At 39.1% G+C, this 16023-nt stretch overlaps 1 protein-coding gene across 10 annotated transcripts in view; it reads left to right on the top strand.

Annotated features, from left to right (window-relative positions):
- The window catches only part of FTO (FTO alpha-ketoglutarate dependent dioxygenase), a 428434-nt gene that overhangs the window by 168848 nt on the left and 243563 nt on the right, over positions 1 to 16023 (top strand). For all 10 annotated transcript variants that reach the window (XR_012031486.1, XR_012031485.1, XM_072827050.1 and 7 more), the window contains exons 6-7: positions 4335 to 4478; positions 11941 to 12060. Coding sequence is in view for 8 of the 10 variants with exons in the window: in XM_072827050.1 (XP_072683151.1) it covers positions 4335 to 4478; positions 11941 to 12060 (264 nt within the window). In the remaining 2 variants the exon portion in view is untranslated. The remainder of the gene's footprint in view (positions 1 to 4334; positions 4479 to 11940; positions 12061 to 16023) is intronic.

Genomic DNA, 16023 nt, shown 5'->3' with positions numbered 1-16023 from the left:
TGTATACAGGCTTTAATAATCACCTAAAAGTAAAAAAAAACTTTTTTGAAACATCACCATTTTAATGTAACTTTTTATTTTTGTGAAGAGTAAAAAATGATAATGTTCAGTGTCAGTAAAGTTACAGTGCAACAGATACCTTCATATACTTCTAGAAGTTTTTCTAATTGATATACTTTTTGGAAAGCTATATGGGGATATGTATAAAGTACCATAAAAATATCTTTGATCTCATAACACTGTTTGGAAACCAAACCTAGGAAATAATTAAAAAGGAGTACACACACACTCACACATGTATAAAGATGTTTGCTTAGAGTGATTAAGAGTAGTGAAAAGTTAAAAAAAAAAAAAAAGAGTTGTGAAAAGTTAAACAGAACTTTAGTGCCTCTAGAGTATACGACTAGTAAATTAATATCGCCCCAATGAGCAACCACTGAAAATACTTATTTTGAATACTTAACACACAGAGAAAAACAGAATATACACTGATGTGTACATTCTGATTACAGCTGTGTAGACAAAGAATCATGTACAATAAAAACAATAAAAAAAGGTAAGGTGACAGGATTATGGTTTTTTCTATAAATTTTTATTTCATGTTAAATCATTGTTGTAATAAAAGAGGGAAAATTTTTTTTCTAACATGAAGGTTACATTATTATTTCCATCCAGAGAGGAGATAGGAAATATCTATGATTTGAGGGCAGTGTTGTAGTCCTTACTTATTTTTACTAGAAGTCCTCACTTTTATTTTATGAATGTTTTCTCCTTCATCCAGAATTAACATGGCATGTTTTATCTGTGCCACACAAAATGATTTGTTATTTTCTGTCTCTTCAAAATACATTAGAAACAGATTGTCTTAAGGAAGTGATGTTCTGAATTTCATATTAGTTAAATCAGAAGAAATCTATTTAGTTTTTTTATTACATGTGACTAGATTATATCTGATGGCTCTTGACCTTTATTGGATTTTTTCTTTCTTGTTGGAACAGAAGAAATCTGTTCTCCTGAATATCCTTTATTAACTTAAATTTTATGTATAATTATATTTTGAATAGGTAGCCACTCAAATGGTTCAAAATGCAAAAAGTACCCAAGAAATAGATAGTTTAATATCTGTTTCTTCTAAAGCCAACCAGCTCCTCTTTCCTACTAGCAACCAGTGTTATCAGCTTCTTGTTATCCTTTCTGTGATACTTAGTACATATACAAGCAAATATTTGTTCAATTAAAAACATTTTTTGTACAAGTAGTAGTCTACATACTATTCTGCACTTTTGTTTTAGTAAGGCTTGGTAATAACTACTTAGTAGTAAGTAATTCATACCTTGGGGTAGGCAGTGATTTTTTTTAAGATATGACACCAAAAGCACAAACAACCAAAGAAAAAATAGATAATTTGGACTTTACCAAAGTGAAAAACTGTTATGCTTTAGGGGCTCCTGGGTGGTGCAGTTGGTTGGGTGTCCAACTCTTGGTTTCAGCTCAGGTCATGATCTCAGGGTTGTAAGATTGAGCCTTGTGTTGGGCCATGTGCTCAGCGTGGAATCTGCTGGAGATTCTCTCTCTCCATCTCCCCACCCCCCAATGCTCTCTCTCTCTCTTTCTCTCTCTAAAATAAATAAATAGGGGCACCTGAGTGGACAGTCAGTTAAGTGTTGAACTCCTGGTTTTAGCTTAGGTTGTGATTTCAGGGTTGTGAAATCAAGCCCCGCTTGGGCTTCATGCTCAGCAGTGAGTCTGCTTAAGACTCTCTCTGCCCCTCCCCCCGTTCTCTCTTTCTCTGTCTCTAATAGGTAAATAAATCTTTTAAAAAAATGAATCTAAAAAAAAAAACTATTAGGTTTCAAAATGTTCCATCAAGAAAGTGGAAAGAGAAGTTAGAGAATGTGAGAAAGTATTTTCCCTTCACTTATGTCACAAGGTACTTGTGTGTTTAGAGTATATCAATAACTCTTACAAACTAATAATTAAAAAGATAAATAATCCAGTTTTTTAAATGATAAAAGATCTGAATAGACATGTCTGCAAAGAAGGTGTACAAGTGGCCAATAAGCACACAAAAAGATGTTTGAACATCATTAGTCATCAGGGAAATGCAAATCAAAATCACAGTGAGTTACCACTTCACATCCACTAGAGTAGCTACAGTCAAAATCACAGTAACAAGTATTCATGAAGATGTGCAGAAATTGGAACCCTCATGCACTGCTGGAGGGAATATAAAATGGTTCAGCCACTTTGGAAAAGAGTCTGATCCTTCCTAAGAATTCTACATAGCGTTACTTCATAACTCAGCAGTGCCATAGTTGAGAGAAATGAAAACCTGTACATGAATATTCTTAGCAGCCTGACTCATATTAGGCAAAAGGTGGGAATAAGCCAAAGGTTCATCATATAATGAGTGTAAAACCAAAAGTGGTATATCCATACAATCACATATTACTTAGTGATAAAAGGGAGGGAATTGTCGATACAGGCTACAACATGGATGAACCTTGAACTACCATGCTCAGTGAAAGAAGCCCGCCATAAAAGATCACCTGTTGTATGATTTTATTTATACGAAAGGTCAAGCATAGCCAGACCAGTGGTCATAGAGAGTAGATTCGTAGTTGTCTGGAGCTGGGAAGCTTGGCAGAAAGAGGCAGGTGACTGCTAAGGGGTACAGTTTGTTTTGGGGAGGTGACAAAAATGTTCTAAAATTAATTGTGGCGATTGTTGCATAACTCTGTGAATATACTAAAAACAAAAAATTTCATGTTTTCAGTGTGTGACTTCTCTGACATGTGAATTATGTCTCAATAAAGTTGTTACCTGCCCCTGTCAAAAAAACAGGCTTCGTTATAGGTTCTGTACAAGAGATAAAACTCTGTACGCCCAGAAAGAAAAGCATCCCCATCCCCTTACTTTTGGCTGCAAGTGCGGCTTCACTGTAGTTTATTTAACGAGCCTGCTATTAATGGGGAATTTAGGTTGTTTCCAGTCTTTTGTAATAAATGTCATTGTGATTAGTAACCTCTTACTTGGGTCACTCCATACCTGGGAAAGTAAAGGTGTGAGTAGAGCATGTTTATAGATACAACGTCATTTTAAGAGCAGTTGTAGGAGTGGTTCTGGGACAAAAGTGAGTGGTGATTCAGCTTCACTTTTTGTTTTTTTCTTTGTAGCAGCTTGGAGCTGTTGGGCTCCCAGCACTCTTAGATCTTTATATTAAAATACATATTAGTCAGGCTTCTGTTTTTGGCACCATAACTTTATTTTCTCAGGCTTATCCATGACACACTGTGTAAAATGGCAGTAACCATACAAATAATTTTTGTACCAGGGCATTAGCCTTCAAGGTTATTTCTAAGGGATCTGCTTAAGTTATAAATATTAAAATAAAAATACTTTGGGGATACATTTTCCTCATTGGGCCTAAAGGATATATTTATAGCCTGCTTTTTATCATTCTAGGAAATCATGTTGCCATTAAAACCAACGGATGCACACTTCCATCTGCATCCTTTTCTTTTCTGACATATAGCATTCAAAGGAGGAGTTGTCCATTTGACCTCTGTTTTGCTCCCACAGACAAAGAGAGGGATGAACTAGTTATCTGTGCCCTTGCCAATACAAAGGTACTAAGTTATGCCTTTGAACATGCCTTGAGGGCATGAACTACATAGTCTTCATTATTTGAAGAACCTATCCTGCCAAAGACTGCAACTACTTGGTGTATGGTTTTTGCAGGAAAGGAAAATGAGTTCTTTGCTTGGTGTTTATAACTTCAAATTTTTTCCCTGCCATTACTGTTCTGTTTTGTAGGCTGTTGAACCAATCAGTCTGGTTACCTTTCTTTCCCATTGTTAGGTTCAGGGCACTTATAATAAAGCCAGTGTCTTTGACTTCCTGGCTAATTATTTATTTATCCAAAAACTACCTTACTAAGTTTCTTTTACATTTAGGACTTGGTTCTAGATGCTGTAGTATATGTAGAAAAATATATATAATAAAATGTGTGTGTGTGTGTGTGTATGTATGTATATATGTACATTTATGTCTGCATATATGTACATGGCTTTAGCTTCAGGGAGCCTACTGTTTAGGGATATAAGGCCCACATAAGAAAATCAGCAAGAAGAGTGGCCCAGGTGAGGCCAAGCTGGCAACACAGAGCCCAGTGAGTAGGCCACTTTAGTAATTCTTAAGTTTGAGTATGCACTGAGCTGTGGGGGCAACAGATGAATGTACAGAAAAGGGGCAAATGTGAACATCCTTGGGAAGTAATGTATGATGAACTTGGATTTTGCTTATAATCTCGGTTGCTGGTTCTGTTTCTGCAGTGCTCGACCGGAACCTTGGATTATATTTTACAGCGCTGCCAGCTGGCTCTGCAGAATGTCCGTGATGAGGCAGACAATGGTGATGTTTCTTTGAAATCCTTTGAGCCTGTAGTTCTGAAACAAGGAGAAGAAATCCACAATGAGGTGAGACTTTCAAGAACTGGGAAGCTATGTGCAAGCTAACAAGTTGATCTGCCATAATTTTATATGAGTATGAGCCCTGAAATTCCTCAGTGAGGGACAAAGAGCAGTTTAATTACTTAGGAGAACAGCAGTAGTTGGAGTATCAGCATTTTTGTCCCAGTTCTGGAAGCCTCTCTTTCAACAGGGCAATGCAAAGTGGGCCTATAATGTGGGTATATGGAGGGATTGTGTTATAGGAGAGGAACCTTAGCAAAGGGAAGCTGAATCTTTTATAATAGGTAGTAGGTGATCCTGATCTTTGCTCCAAACAAGATACAGTCTTTATCCTTCAAGTCTGTTAGCATCCTTGCCCTTTGTTCTAGAGGGCAAACTATATCTTCCAGGCTTCACCATATCAAACATTCTTGCAATAGGAGGCTGAGATAGAGGGAAGTTAGTGCCTTGCTCACAAGACCTGCAGAAACACAGGACTCATGAAGAGTAGTCTTCCTGCAAAGACAAATGGGAGTCATAGGTGGACCATAAGAGCAAGCAACAGTGCCTTGCTTTTTATTTGCAAAGTGAGGTGAAGTTCTGCAGTGTGTCAGAACAGCAGGTCTGGATCCCACCAGCCAATGTTTCACAAGCTTTGCTATTCTCAGTAACACCCTTTCCACTTTTGCTTTATCTTTGGATTGTACATGTTGTCTATTTAATACATTTAAAAACTGAGCTCATTTTTTTTAAAAGATGTATTTATTATTTGAGAGAGAGAGAGAGAGTGGGTGGGGAGAGAGAATCCCAAGTGTATTGTCTACTGAGCGCAGAGACCAACACAGGGCTGGATCCTAAGACCCTGAGGTCATGACCTGAGCCAAACCAAGAGTCAGATGCTTAACCAACTGAGCCATCCAGGCACCCCATAACTCAGCTCATTTTTTATGTAAATAAATTTCTTTGAAAAGGAAGCTTTGTATTACCAATTCAAGTAAAAGCCATTATCACTAGCCAAAAGAATAAGGAACCAGAAAAATCTCGCCAGTGAAAACAGCAGTGTTACCACCTTCCTGCAGATGCTCTTGCTGGGAGGAGGCTCTGAGCCTGAGGTTTCCATTATCCATGGGAGAAAAAGGGAAATTCACATACAACTCCATACATTTTCTAACAGTCATTGAATTTTATACTTAAAATGGATGAATTTTGTTGTAAATTAAAACAAAACAAAAAAATATTAAAAGAAAAAAGTTATTCAGGTGAGAGAGAACCATTGAAGACTGTCAACAATCTCCGACTTTCTCTTTGCTAGAACTGGAAGGATTGATGGAGAATTTAGAATATAAACATGTTCTCTTTCGTCCTTTCAACAAGTAATGACTGGCTGTGTGCCTGGTACTCTTCTGTGTGCTTTAGGATATACTGGTAAGTAAAACAGTTGTTCTAGTACAGGAAGATGACAAATAATAAATTTAATGCCTCTGTTCATCAGGTTGTGTGTTAGCTAGAGAGAATTGGAAAACGTTCCCACTGACAAGATGTGCCATGAGCAGGGGCTTGAAGACGATGAGAAGTGAGCTATATGGATATCTGGGGAGTATGAATTTGGGCAGAAGGAGAAGCCACTGCATAATCTGTGGGAGAATACTTGACGTTTCCAGAGTAGGTGAGGAACAGTCTAGTTTGAATGGCATAAGTGGGGCTGTGAGTGACAGGACATGGGTCACAGAGGTGGTATTGGGGACCTGAGAGCAGCAGATCGGATCAGTCCTTGGAGGTCCCTGTAAGGACAACCACTTTCCAGTTGACTCAGAGGGAAATGGGGAGTCATTGAGGGGTTTGGAGCAGAAGAGAAACGGCGCTTCCACAAATGTCATATAATGTCTTCAAAGAGATAATTAGATGGGGATCCCGGAGTGGCTCAGTGGTTTAGTGCCTGCCTTCAGCCCGGGACGTGATCCTGGAGTCCCGGGATCAGGTCCCATGTCGGGCTCCCTGCATGGAGCCTGCTTCTCCCTCTGCCTGTGTCTCTGCCTCTCTGTGTCTCTCATGAATAAGTAAATAAAATCTTAAAAAAAAAAACAAAAAACCCAAAGAGATATTTAGGATCTTATGAACTGTGCCACACTTGATGAAACATTGCCATAATGTGCAGAACCAAAGGCAAAGAAATTCTTCCTTTTGAGGAAATAATAATCACTTCTGATGCTCATAAGCTGCACTTAGGACTGACTTTCTTCCCTTCCTTGTGCCTGATAAGTATCCCATTTTCTCTCCTCCCTGTCCTTACTAGAGACATTGCTGATAGCTAGAACTTCAAGAAAGATAAGCGTTTATGGGCCTAGTGACCTCATTGAATTAGGCTTGGGAGCAAAGTGATGTCTTTTTCCATATTTGTAGTAAAGAAATTCTAATCTGGAAATGTAGTCTTCTCAATAGACCTTGTAATGTTAGGATTTGGGCTAGCAGAATGGGTGCTCTCTTAAATACCCTTGTGGGCTGTTTTTGCCTCCTTCTGGTCTTCTTCTGTGACTGACATGTTTTGTTATCATTCACGAGTGGGGGAAATCTGTAAAATCACCATGTTTATCTAACAGTAGAATATTGTCATCTGAACCCATTAGCTTCGGGAAGTGGCTGGCTGCTTTTGACATTGTATACGTTAGCCAAGTGGGATAGAGATGTGTCAGAAACTTTAGCCCCTTTAGACCGGTCTAGGGGTGAAGGGATAGAGAGAGATCTGGAATCTAAATAGTGTGTGTGCTCATCGTGTCCATTACCCCAGTCTTTGATTCCTCAAGGCCATCCCCTGAGAGAATGAATTCCATATGTCAAGGCATATTGTCAGATACTGTTCTTTCGCCATACACGGTGGCCTGGGTTGGAGCGCTGGCATGCTCACTTTCTACCGTGTCCCATTGTTAAGCAATAGCACACATGTCCATAATAGTTCCCTTGGGTTCCTTATTGTTTGCTTTCTCCTCTTTCTTAAAAGCCATGTGCCTTTGCTGCACCAATTATGGGACGAAGCCTTTGGTTTTATGTACTGCAAGCTTTCAGGCTATGTGGGTGTAGATGTGGCTTGTTTTCCTTAGATGGTTTCTAACTAAAAGAACTTTGGGAATTTTGGGGAATAGAACTGAGTACCTTCAGCAGATATTTTTTCCTAACTTAAGATACTTAGCAAAGATTTTTGTCCAGTTGGAAGCAGAATCTTCTTGCATGTTTTTAAATATTCTGTTTCCCTTTTTAAAACTAGCTTTGGTCTGGCTAGACCTGCATCTTTTAGAGCTAAAAGGGCCTTCGGAGTGTGGCTCTTGGTACATTGGACATCAGCATCTCTCCCTGGTCTAACATCTTGCTCAGTGAAATAACTTATTCCAGTTACTACAGTGAGACATTAACCCCCGTGGGCATGTGCACACTTCTCATGAGGGAATGTGTGAGCTGAGCTGGGACCAAACGGAGAGCCCAAACTAACTTGGCAGAAGAAAAGTAGCTGTCAGTTGTTTACCTGTGAGAGGCTGGAGATGATTTACAATATATGGTGATGTAGTAGCTCATAAATATGATTTGGAACTTTGCTACTGAATGCCTAAGGTAGGTGGGTTTCTTCCCCTTCAGACTTCCAGACATTTTTAGGAGAACAATTTTCCTTGACTGATCTTTTAGACTGTTCCAGGCAAAAGTTAGTTACGAGGGTTATAAGAGATGGCTTTCCGAGTCACATTTATGAAACTGACACTGCTGTGGACATGTTTTCATATTTCTCTGATGATTCAGATGTCACTTCAAGAACCTGCAAGGCCTCTAGGTTGTCAGTAGGCCCTGGGTAAATAAACACCTGGGGGCACTGCTTATCTTTGTATTGCAGTTGCTTAAAAGATTGAATAGCAGTGAATTTCCTTTAAGGGCATGTCCAAAATCTGGGAGTCTGGTTTAGAAGCATCACAAACTCCGAGGGCACCTCAAGAGAGTTCCTGTGTGTTGTCTCCCTGATGCTCGCATCTTGGGAGATCCACATCACCCGTGGAGCGTTCTTGGCCTGAAGTCAGCCATTCCCTTCCTGATGGTTTGTCTCTTATCTCTGCTCCGATAGTTATGAGCTTCCTGGGGGAATAGTACCCTGGAGAAGGGATGGAGACCCTACTCCTGTCACACTTAGGACTTTATTGGTCAGTTACCATGGTTGGTCTTTGATTTTCTTTTCTTTTCATTTTTAAATCCCTGAAGAAAATCAGGCTTCCATTCTATTCTGAATCCCGACCCCTCAGCTTTTGTGCAGCATCCATCCTGCAACTTTTCCTTTCTATTTCCCACAGTTTAGGGAGGAAAAATAAAAACTTTTTTTGCTTATTTAGTTTTTTGTTTTGGGTTTTTGTTTGTTTGTTTTTGTAACTTAAACTCTCAATCAAAGGGCTGAAACTATTTTTTTGCTTCCTTAATTAAGTTTAAGAAAGCAGCCAACGGCTTCTCTTGGCAGTGGGGGAAGTGGTGAGGGTGACATTTGCTTAAAATCCTGTAATGTTTCTTGCCCACAACACTGAAATGAAAAAGTCAGGTTATGGAGTTGAATAAAATGCATGCCAGTGGATTCGATGCCCAGAAAGATCATTATCTCCTGGGCAGTACTTCAGCTCATAAAATAAACCTCTGCTGGGATTGAATCCTCAGTGTTGAACTTTACTGACGGGCCTCGGTGGAAGGGGGGTGGGCATGAATTGACAGGGATGTTAAAACTTTTCCTGCCATGAAAATTTTATCAGATTGTGAGATCCTAGGGAGGACAACAAATTCTAGGCCTCATGTCTTGCTGAGTTTGCTTCCTTAGTATCTAGCAAGTGCCCGGCCTATAGTAGGCTGTTCATTATTCACCTACTAATGAACACCACAAACCTATGTGGTTATTAGGTAATTATCCTTATTTGTAGGTGACATAGCTATTTAGTAGTGGGGCCCTTATTCTTCCTCATGGCACTGTCTGGTTCAAATGGTGGCTGGGCATCTGAGGAGGAGGATGAAGTCAGGATTTATTAAAACGGACAAGCTCTTTCTTTGCTTTCTTGTCTGATAGCAGAGTTTCCAGGTATGCCCCTCTCCTACCTTCTGAGTTCTCATTTACTGAAATCTAAACTCATGTATACCTTGATAGGTTGAATGAACTATTTACATAGGGTACTCAATTTTCTTTCTTGGGACACCATTGTGGCTGGTGCTTACATGTTTTATCTTCAGCAATGGAAATAACCAGGCCCAAGATAGGAAGACCTTGTAAAACCTTTTCAGCTCTCCCTGACATAGGACATGATGCCATGCTGATCGGCTGTGCCTGTCACATGAACCAGTTTCATGAAAAATCTCTTAAAAACATCTTCTCTTGTAATAAAGTTCAGCCTGTATCTTCAGAGAAGTTGAACTACACTTATATTCGCTCTCCCTTCAAAGTAGTCACGTTTACTTCTGTTAAGAACTGTCTCTTAATACCACAGATAAGGTTCAGCAGCTATTGTCTTAATATTGTCTACATTCCTCATTTTTTTTTTTTTGTTTAAACAGCTTTGACTGAAATCAGTTCTACATATCAAACAAACATTTAGTTAATGTAAACTAAAACCCTTTCATATGACTGGGTGTTCTCAGGCTAGTTATTTGAGCCATTTTCACCATTGTTAAGTCTTCACAAGTTGCTTTTGTTTGCCTCATGAAAGTTCAATATGGATAAACACAAAAATTCTTTGTGGTAACAGGTAAAGGTTATAATAGTTTGTCTGTGTAGGGAACCCGATTACCTCAGCAAAGTCAGGTGACCCAACATTAAGCTGTGAAAGCTCTACATTTCTTTAGAGGATAGAGGTAAAAAGACCTTGTAGGATGAATAGTGTTGTACTTTAACAGTAAAATTGGATTTTTTCAAGTTGAAGATGAGTTTTAAGGATTTGGAAAGTGAACAAAAAACAGTTTCTTACCCTTCCAGAGCTTTTACCTCAGCCTATCACGTACATACACTGGAATTATTTCAGTTGCACGGGACAGAAAACTCAGCCTGAATTGGCTTAAATAGGAAAGACTTTAGGAACAGCTTGATCAAGAGCCAGGTGGTGTCAGCAGCACCTGGTTTTTATCTTTTTATCTTGCAGTTGCTTCTTACTGTGTTGTCTCCATTTTCCCCATTCGGTGGCAGAATGGTTGTTGAATACTCTTCCTGAATCTTCTCGGTCCCTAGACTTCCTGTGATTGAACGAACAGTGATTGCCCGCATACCCAATTCTGTGACTAGGGAAATGTGGTGGGCTGATTGGCTGACATTTGGATTGCACACTCTACCCCTGATACTAGGACTGGCACTCTCTCCTCAGACCTCATGGACTAGGGCTGGGGAAGGGGGTCAGTTAACAGATGAACAGTGGAATTTTGCTAGAATAGGAGGAATGCTAAGGGGGCAAATGATAACCATAATAATGACCATGGTAGGTTCATAGGAAGGAAAAGCAATTATTGGGATCCCTGGGTGGTGCAGCGGTTTGGCGCCTGCCTTTGGCCCAGGACGCGATCCTGGAGACCCGGGATCGAATCCCACGTCTGGCTCCCGGTGCATGGAGCCTGCTTCTCCCTCTGCCTGTGTCTCTGCCTCTCTCTCTCTGTGTGACTATCATAAATAAATAAAAATTAAAAAAATTAAAAAAAAAGAAAAACAATTATTAATGTCTTTGCTGTTTTTTCTACCTATTGTCACGTGCCCTGAGTTGAAAAGTAACAATTTGAATGGCTGTAGCTTCTTAATATGTGTCCCCACAATTAACTGTATTGTTTTGTTCTAAGGACTGGGATTCTCACCAGCTCCTCCTGGCCTATGGTAAATTCTTTATTTTTTATTTTTATTTTTTTTTTTGGTAAATTCTTTATTGATTTTAAATCTAAGAAACTTGAAATTGATTATCTCTTAATATGTGTTTCTGTGTTTTGCTCTAAATACAAGCCTTTAATAAAGATGTTTAATAAAAACCTATTTCGATTATATCTTCTCTATCGTACATAGTGCAGGCTGCTATATACTTTAGCATCTCAGTATTTGTGTTTTGTTTATCTGTTCTGTAAAATTTATTTTTATTAATTAATTTTTCTTCAGTATCTGTTGATGAATATAGTTTCCTCATGTCTGACTAATAAATGTGTTGGAGGACCCCTCCCCAGCCCAAGCTGGGTTGTCTTGCTAAGAGGACCTCAGTTTTAAGATTATTCTTTTCTTGGCTTTGTAGAAGTGCTCCAGAGACTCCAGGTTATATTGGAAACTGGTTAGGCTGAGCTTTTCTCACCCCTTCTCCCCTTGTAGCAGTGAAGTTACTGGAGGAGAATCGAGTGACAACATTATTGTCTTTGTCCCTCACAAAGGGCATTATTATTGTCTTTGTCCCTCACAAAGGGCATTATTATTGTCTTTGTCCCTCACAAAAGGGCATTATGACAGCTGCCTTCTCCTTATGGTCCACAGGTTGAGTTCGAGTGGCTGAGACAGTATTGGTTTCAAGGCAATCGATACAGAAAATGCACTGATTGGTGGTGTCAACCCATGACTCAACTGGAAGGACTGTGGAAGAAGATGGAAGGTGTGGTAAGTACATGAGGTCTCTGGCCATATTTTCTGGGGCGCTGTGCTGTGTGACTCCTCTGCTGCCTAATTCGCATACACAAATACATAATTCATTATTCAAAATTATTGAGTCAGGTAACACTTCGTAAGGAACGGCTCCGATTTTGTCAGTACAAGCTCAATTCAGAAGGGTGAGCATTTGGTCAGGTATTTTCAACAGACAAGACACCATGCTGGACACATACTAGGAAGCGACGAGGAGGGAAGAAGAGTGCAGCAATAAGATTTAAAATTCATTTGCATTTTCAGATGCACCAGGCACTGGTCTAAGGATTTTCCCCGTATTGACTTCTAAAATTCATACAACACTCCTACAGGGTGTAGAAACTCTTATGAGTCTTCAGTTATAGATGTGAAAACTGAGACATTGAGAAATTAAGTGCCTCACCCAAGGTCACAGCGTAAGCGGCTAAGCAAGATCGAGACCCAGGCCTTCTGGCTCATGCTCTTAACCACTACATTCAGTTTAACAAGCAGAGAGACATGAATGTAGCCAGGTGTTACATTAGTTAAAATGAAAGCCTGTGATAGAGATTTAAAAAAAAAAAAAAAAATCACAGTCCAGAGGAGGGAATATTAAATTTGGACCACTGGACCTGGACTGCTGTGGACCAGCAGATGTGGCTTTTGGGGACTTTGGATGGGGAGGTATAGGGTCAGATAGGGCATTTGGAGAGGAACATCAGGCTCCAGGAAGTACACAAACAAGAGTGGAAGCGGGGAGGGACAGGGTGCTCAAAGCTAGGAGTCAGGGGATATAGTGGGAAGTATAGCTGGAAGGTGAGTGGAGGCACTTGCAAGTTTTGAATTAAGTCTTAATTTAAATAGTAGTAACAATAGCAGACTCTTATATGATACTTATTAAGTACCAGGCACTATTCTGAATGTTTTATATATAACTTATTTAACTTTTATGACAACCCCATAAAGTGTAGGTATGATGGTTCTCTATTTCATAAACCAGGAGACTGAACCACAAAAGGTTTACATAACTTCCTTAAGATCACACAGCCCCTAAAGTGAGGGAACTGGGATTTGAACTCAGTAAGGCTGGCCCTAGGGTCATGCCCTTCACTCCCTCCCTCTTCTGCCTCCAAACCTTTGGCTTTGGAACATCATGGGAAACTGATAAAAGCCTGCCACGCTCTAGAAGTAGTATCACTGCACAGACTTCTAAATATCCTGGAAACAGTAAACTGAGCAGCAAAAATGTGTAGCTGTTGCTCAGCCCAATTTTATGATAATGAAAAGATCAAGTCAGAACTGTGAAGGGGTCTTAGTTTGAAAATCTAGGTCAGAATCCGGAAGTCCTTGCTTTCCAGACATCTCCTCAGATCTTTAGATCATGCCCTTTCATGGATATATATCTGAGGAAGGAATGTTATAATCCTTCTTTTATTGTACTAATAGTATCACAAAAATGGATCCCTCTAAAGACCTGAGCCTCAGTATAAAACTGAACATTGTAAAACTGAGTCAGAGGTAATGAAAAGTCCATGCCTTAATCTCCTTAGCCCCATTCCTAAAATTAGCCTGTGTGGAGTATGCTCCATTTTTATGGGATATATATATAAAAGCAGCTTGAGTTTCAGGGACTTTTTTTTTTTATTGTGTTATTCTGGTTTTGTCCATTTACATATGAGTTAGAAGAACCTCTTTATTTAGCAGGCTTTGACTCCTTAAAACATCGGGTTGACTTTGGCATTGTAATTTGGCAACTCCACAAGTTAGCATTGACAAATAAATAAGAAAGGAACTCATTGATTATGCAAACAAATAAGTGAAAATTTAAGAAAAAATAAAATTCTTTGCATTGCTTTTGTTCAAGGTTTTGTTTTTTTTTTTTTTTCCTTCTAAAGAGTAGTCTCGGGTATTATGAGCTTACTGATTATATTCATTATGAATTCATTTAAAAGATGTAGTTATAATTTTTAAGAAATCAGGCCATGGCACATTAGTTAGACGGAATATCTTCTGTTTACTTTATGACTCTTGTATAAAAAATACCAGGAAGAAGAGTGATCTTGGGAATTCTCCAGAGCCAGTTTCCTTGCAGTTGGTGTGGCATTACTGAGTGTTCTGAGTGAAATCAATGGCCCCAGTGTCTCTCCTCAGCAAGCCTCAGGGTGATCATTATCAGCAGAGTGAAGGTTTGGTCCAAGATAAAAGGGATGATACTTCTAAATTAAATTTAAGCATGGCTTCAAGCCTCTTTAAATGACTTTTAACAAATTCATAATGATTTATTTTTGCTATTGGAAGAGACAGAAGATAATAATCATCGAGAGAGTCCATGGTTCTGTGGCTCTGTTAGTACAGTGCCATCTGGTATTTGTATACTAGGGTTGGGGCATGGGGGGACTGGCTGGCACTGGCCCTTTGGAATTCCTGCTTTTGTACCAGCCCACCTCATACGTTTGCAGCTGTAAGCAGTAGGGGGCAATGTTGAGCTACCAGTTTGAGGCCTCCAGATGCTGGCCTTTCAGGAAAATGTACACAAATGTACCATTAACTGTCAAGAATTATCCCTGTTGCTTCAAGTTAGCTGTAATCTCCAAGATTCCATAACACAGGAAATCAGTTGTGGGTTAACAAATTCAACAGCAATTTAACATAAAAAGTGCAGTGTTTGGTGCACATTTGGATTCTATAGAATTAGACTAATCTGAACGGCATTTCTGAATGTACTTGCTTTGCTTCCAGGGAATATATTACTCAAAATTATGATCCTTTTAGACAAATGATTCTTCTTTATCTCTGTGCTTTTTTTTTTAATTTAAAATCAGGTTTGTGTTAAGACTTCCCTAATTAATTTATTTTGTCTGTTGTGCACCATCTTATGGATCTCTTGCAGTCGAAACAAAACAAAACACCTCAGGCAATATGTACATTACTTTTCACCTTTTGCTTATGAGTAAAGCAACCTTTGATGGCCCTCGCACCAGGGAAGAGACTTGTGTTGTGATTTCTCTCTGTTCTTTTTTTTCCACTTTGTGGTTGGAAGGTGTAGTCTCAGGTTGGATACAGAAGAATGGAAAATGAGCTTTGAAATCACATTTCTTCCCTTAATGGTAATTGCTTCTTCACATGTCATAACCAGTCACATATTTCAGAAACTTTAGGCCACTGCCTCTAAAACTGACCCAGCCTCTACTTCCCATTCTCTGTTCCAGCAAGCACTGTTTTTTATCACACTGTTTATTCTTGCCACTTTACCCCCTAAGGATAGTTTTACTCTCTGCTTGCTCTTGTGATGTAAATGTTAAACCCTATATTTGAATGACATTCTGATAAAATATCACATTTTCCTTGAATATTACCTCATGAATTTATGAGCCATCAAGCCCAAAGCAACGCAACCCATTCTTATAACCCAAGAATTTAGCCTTGCCTTCTCATTTCATCTGTGCTCCCTGTGCAGGATGGTATGCTATTCAGATATTTGTATTTTATTTTATTTTCTTAAACCAACCCACCACTTCACAATGAAGATTAGTGTATTATGAGGAGACTCTTCAGGATAAGAGAGAGTTACCATTTGAAAGAAACTGTACAAGCTTTGCTTTCTGGGTAAAGAGAAGTCTGAAAAGCCGAAGTCTCCTGTGAGGTGAGGAAGTCTTGCCGTAGCCAGATTCAATGGATAGGCCATTTGTCTCTCAGGGTCTGGTATCACACTTTGCAAAACTGACATTTATTTTACCTATAAAAATGTTTTAACACTATCAACTTCACAGTGATACAGAAAAGAATGCTAGGTGTGGTGTCCTCTAAATTGATGACATTTATTCATTTTCCCCTGACCTTAAAAAACAAAAGGTCAATTTAGTATAATCCCATGGAAATATTCTAGAATAATTTCCAGAGTAAATATTTTCAGAAGTACTGATTATTGATACACTGGAGAGAAAATTCTTCATGCCTCTT

This window comes from Canis lupus, chromosome 5 (assembly GCF_048164855.1).
Source record: "Canis lupus baileyi chromosome 5, mCanLup2.hap1, whole genome shotgun sequence".
Taxonomy (NCBI): Eukaryota; Metazoa; Chordata; class Mammalia; order Carnivora; family Canidae; genus Canis; species Canis lupus.
The sequence above is the reverse complement of the archived record's forward strand: the minus strand, read 5'-3'. Positions and strand labels throughout refer to the sequence as shown.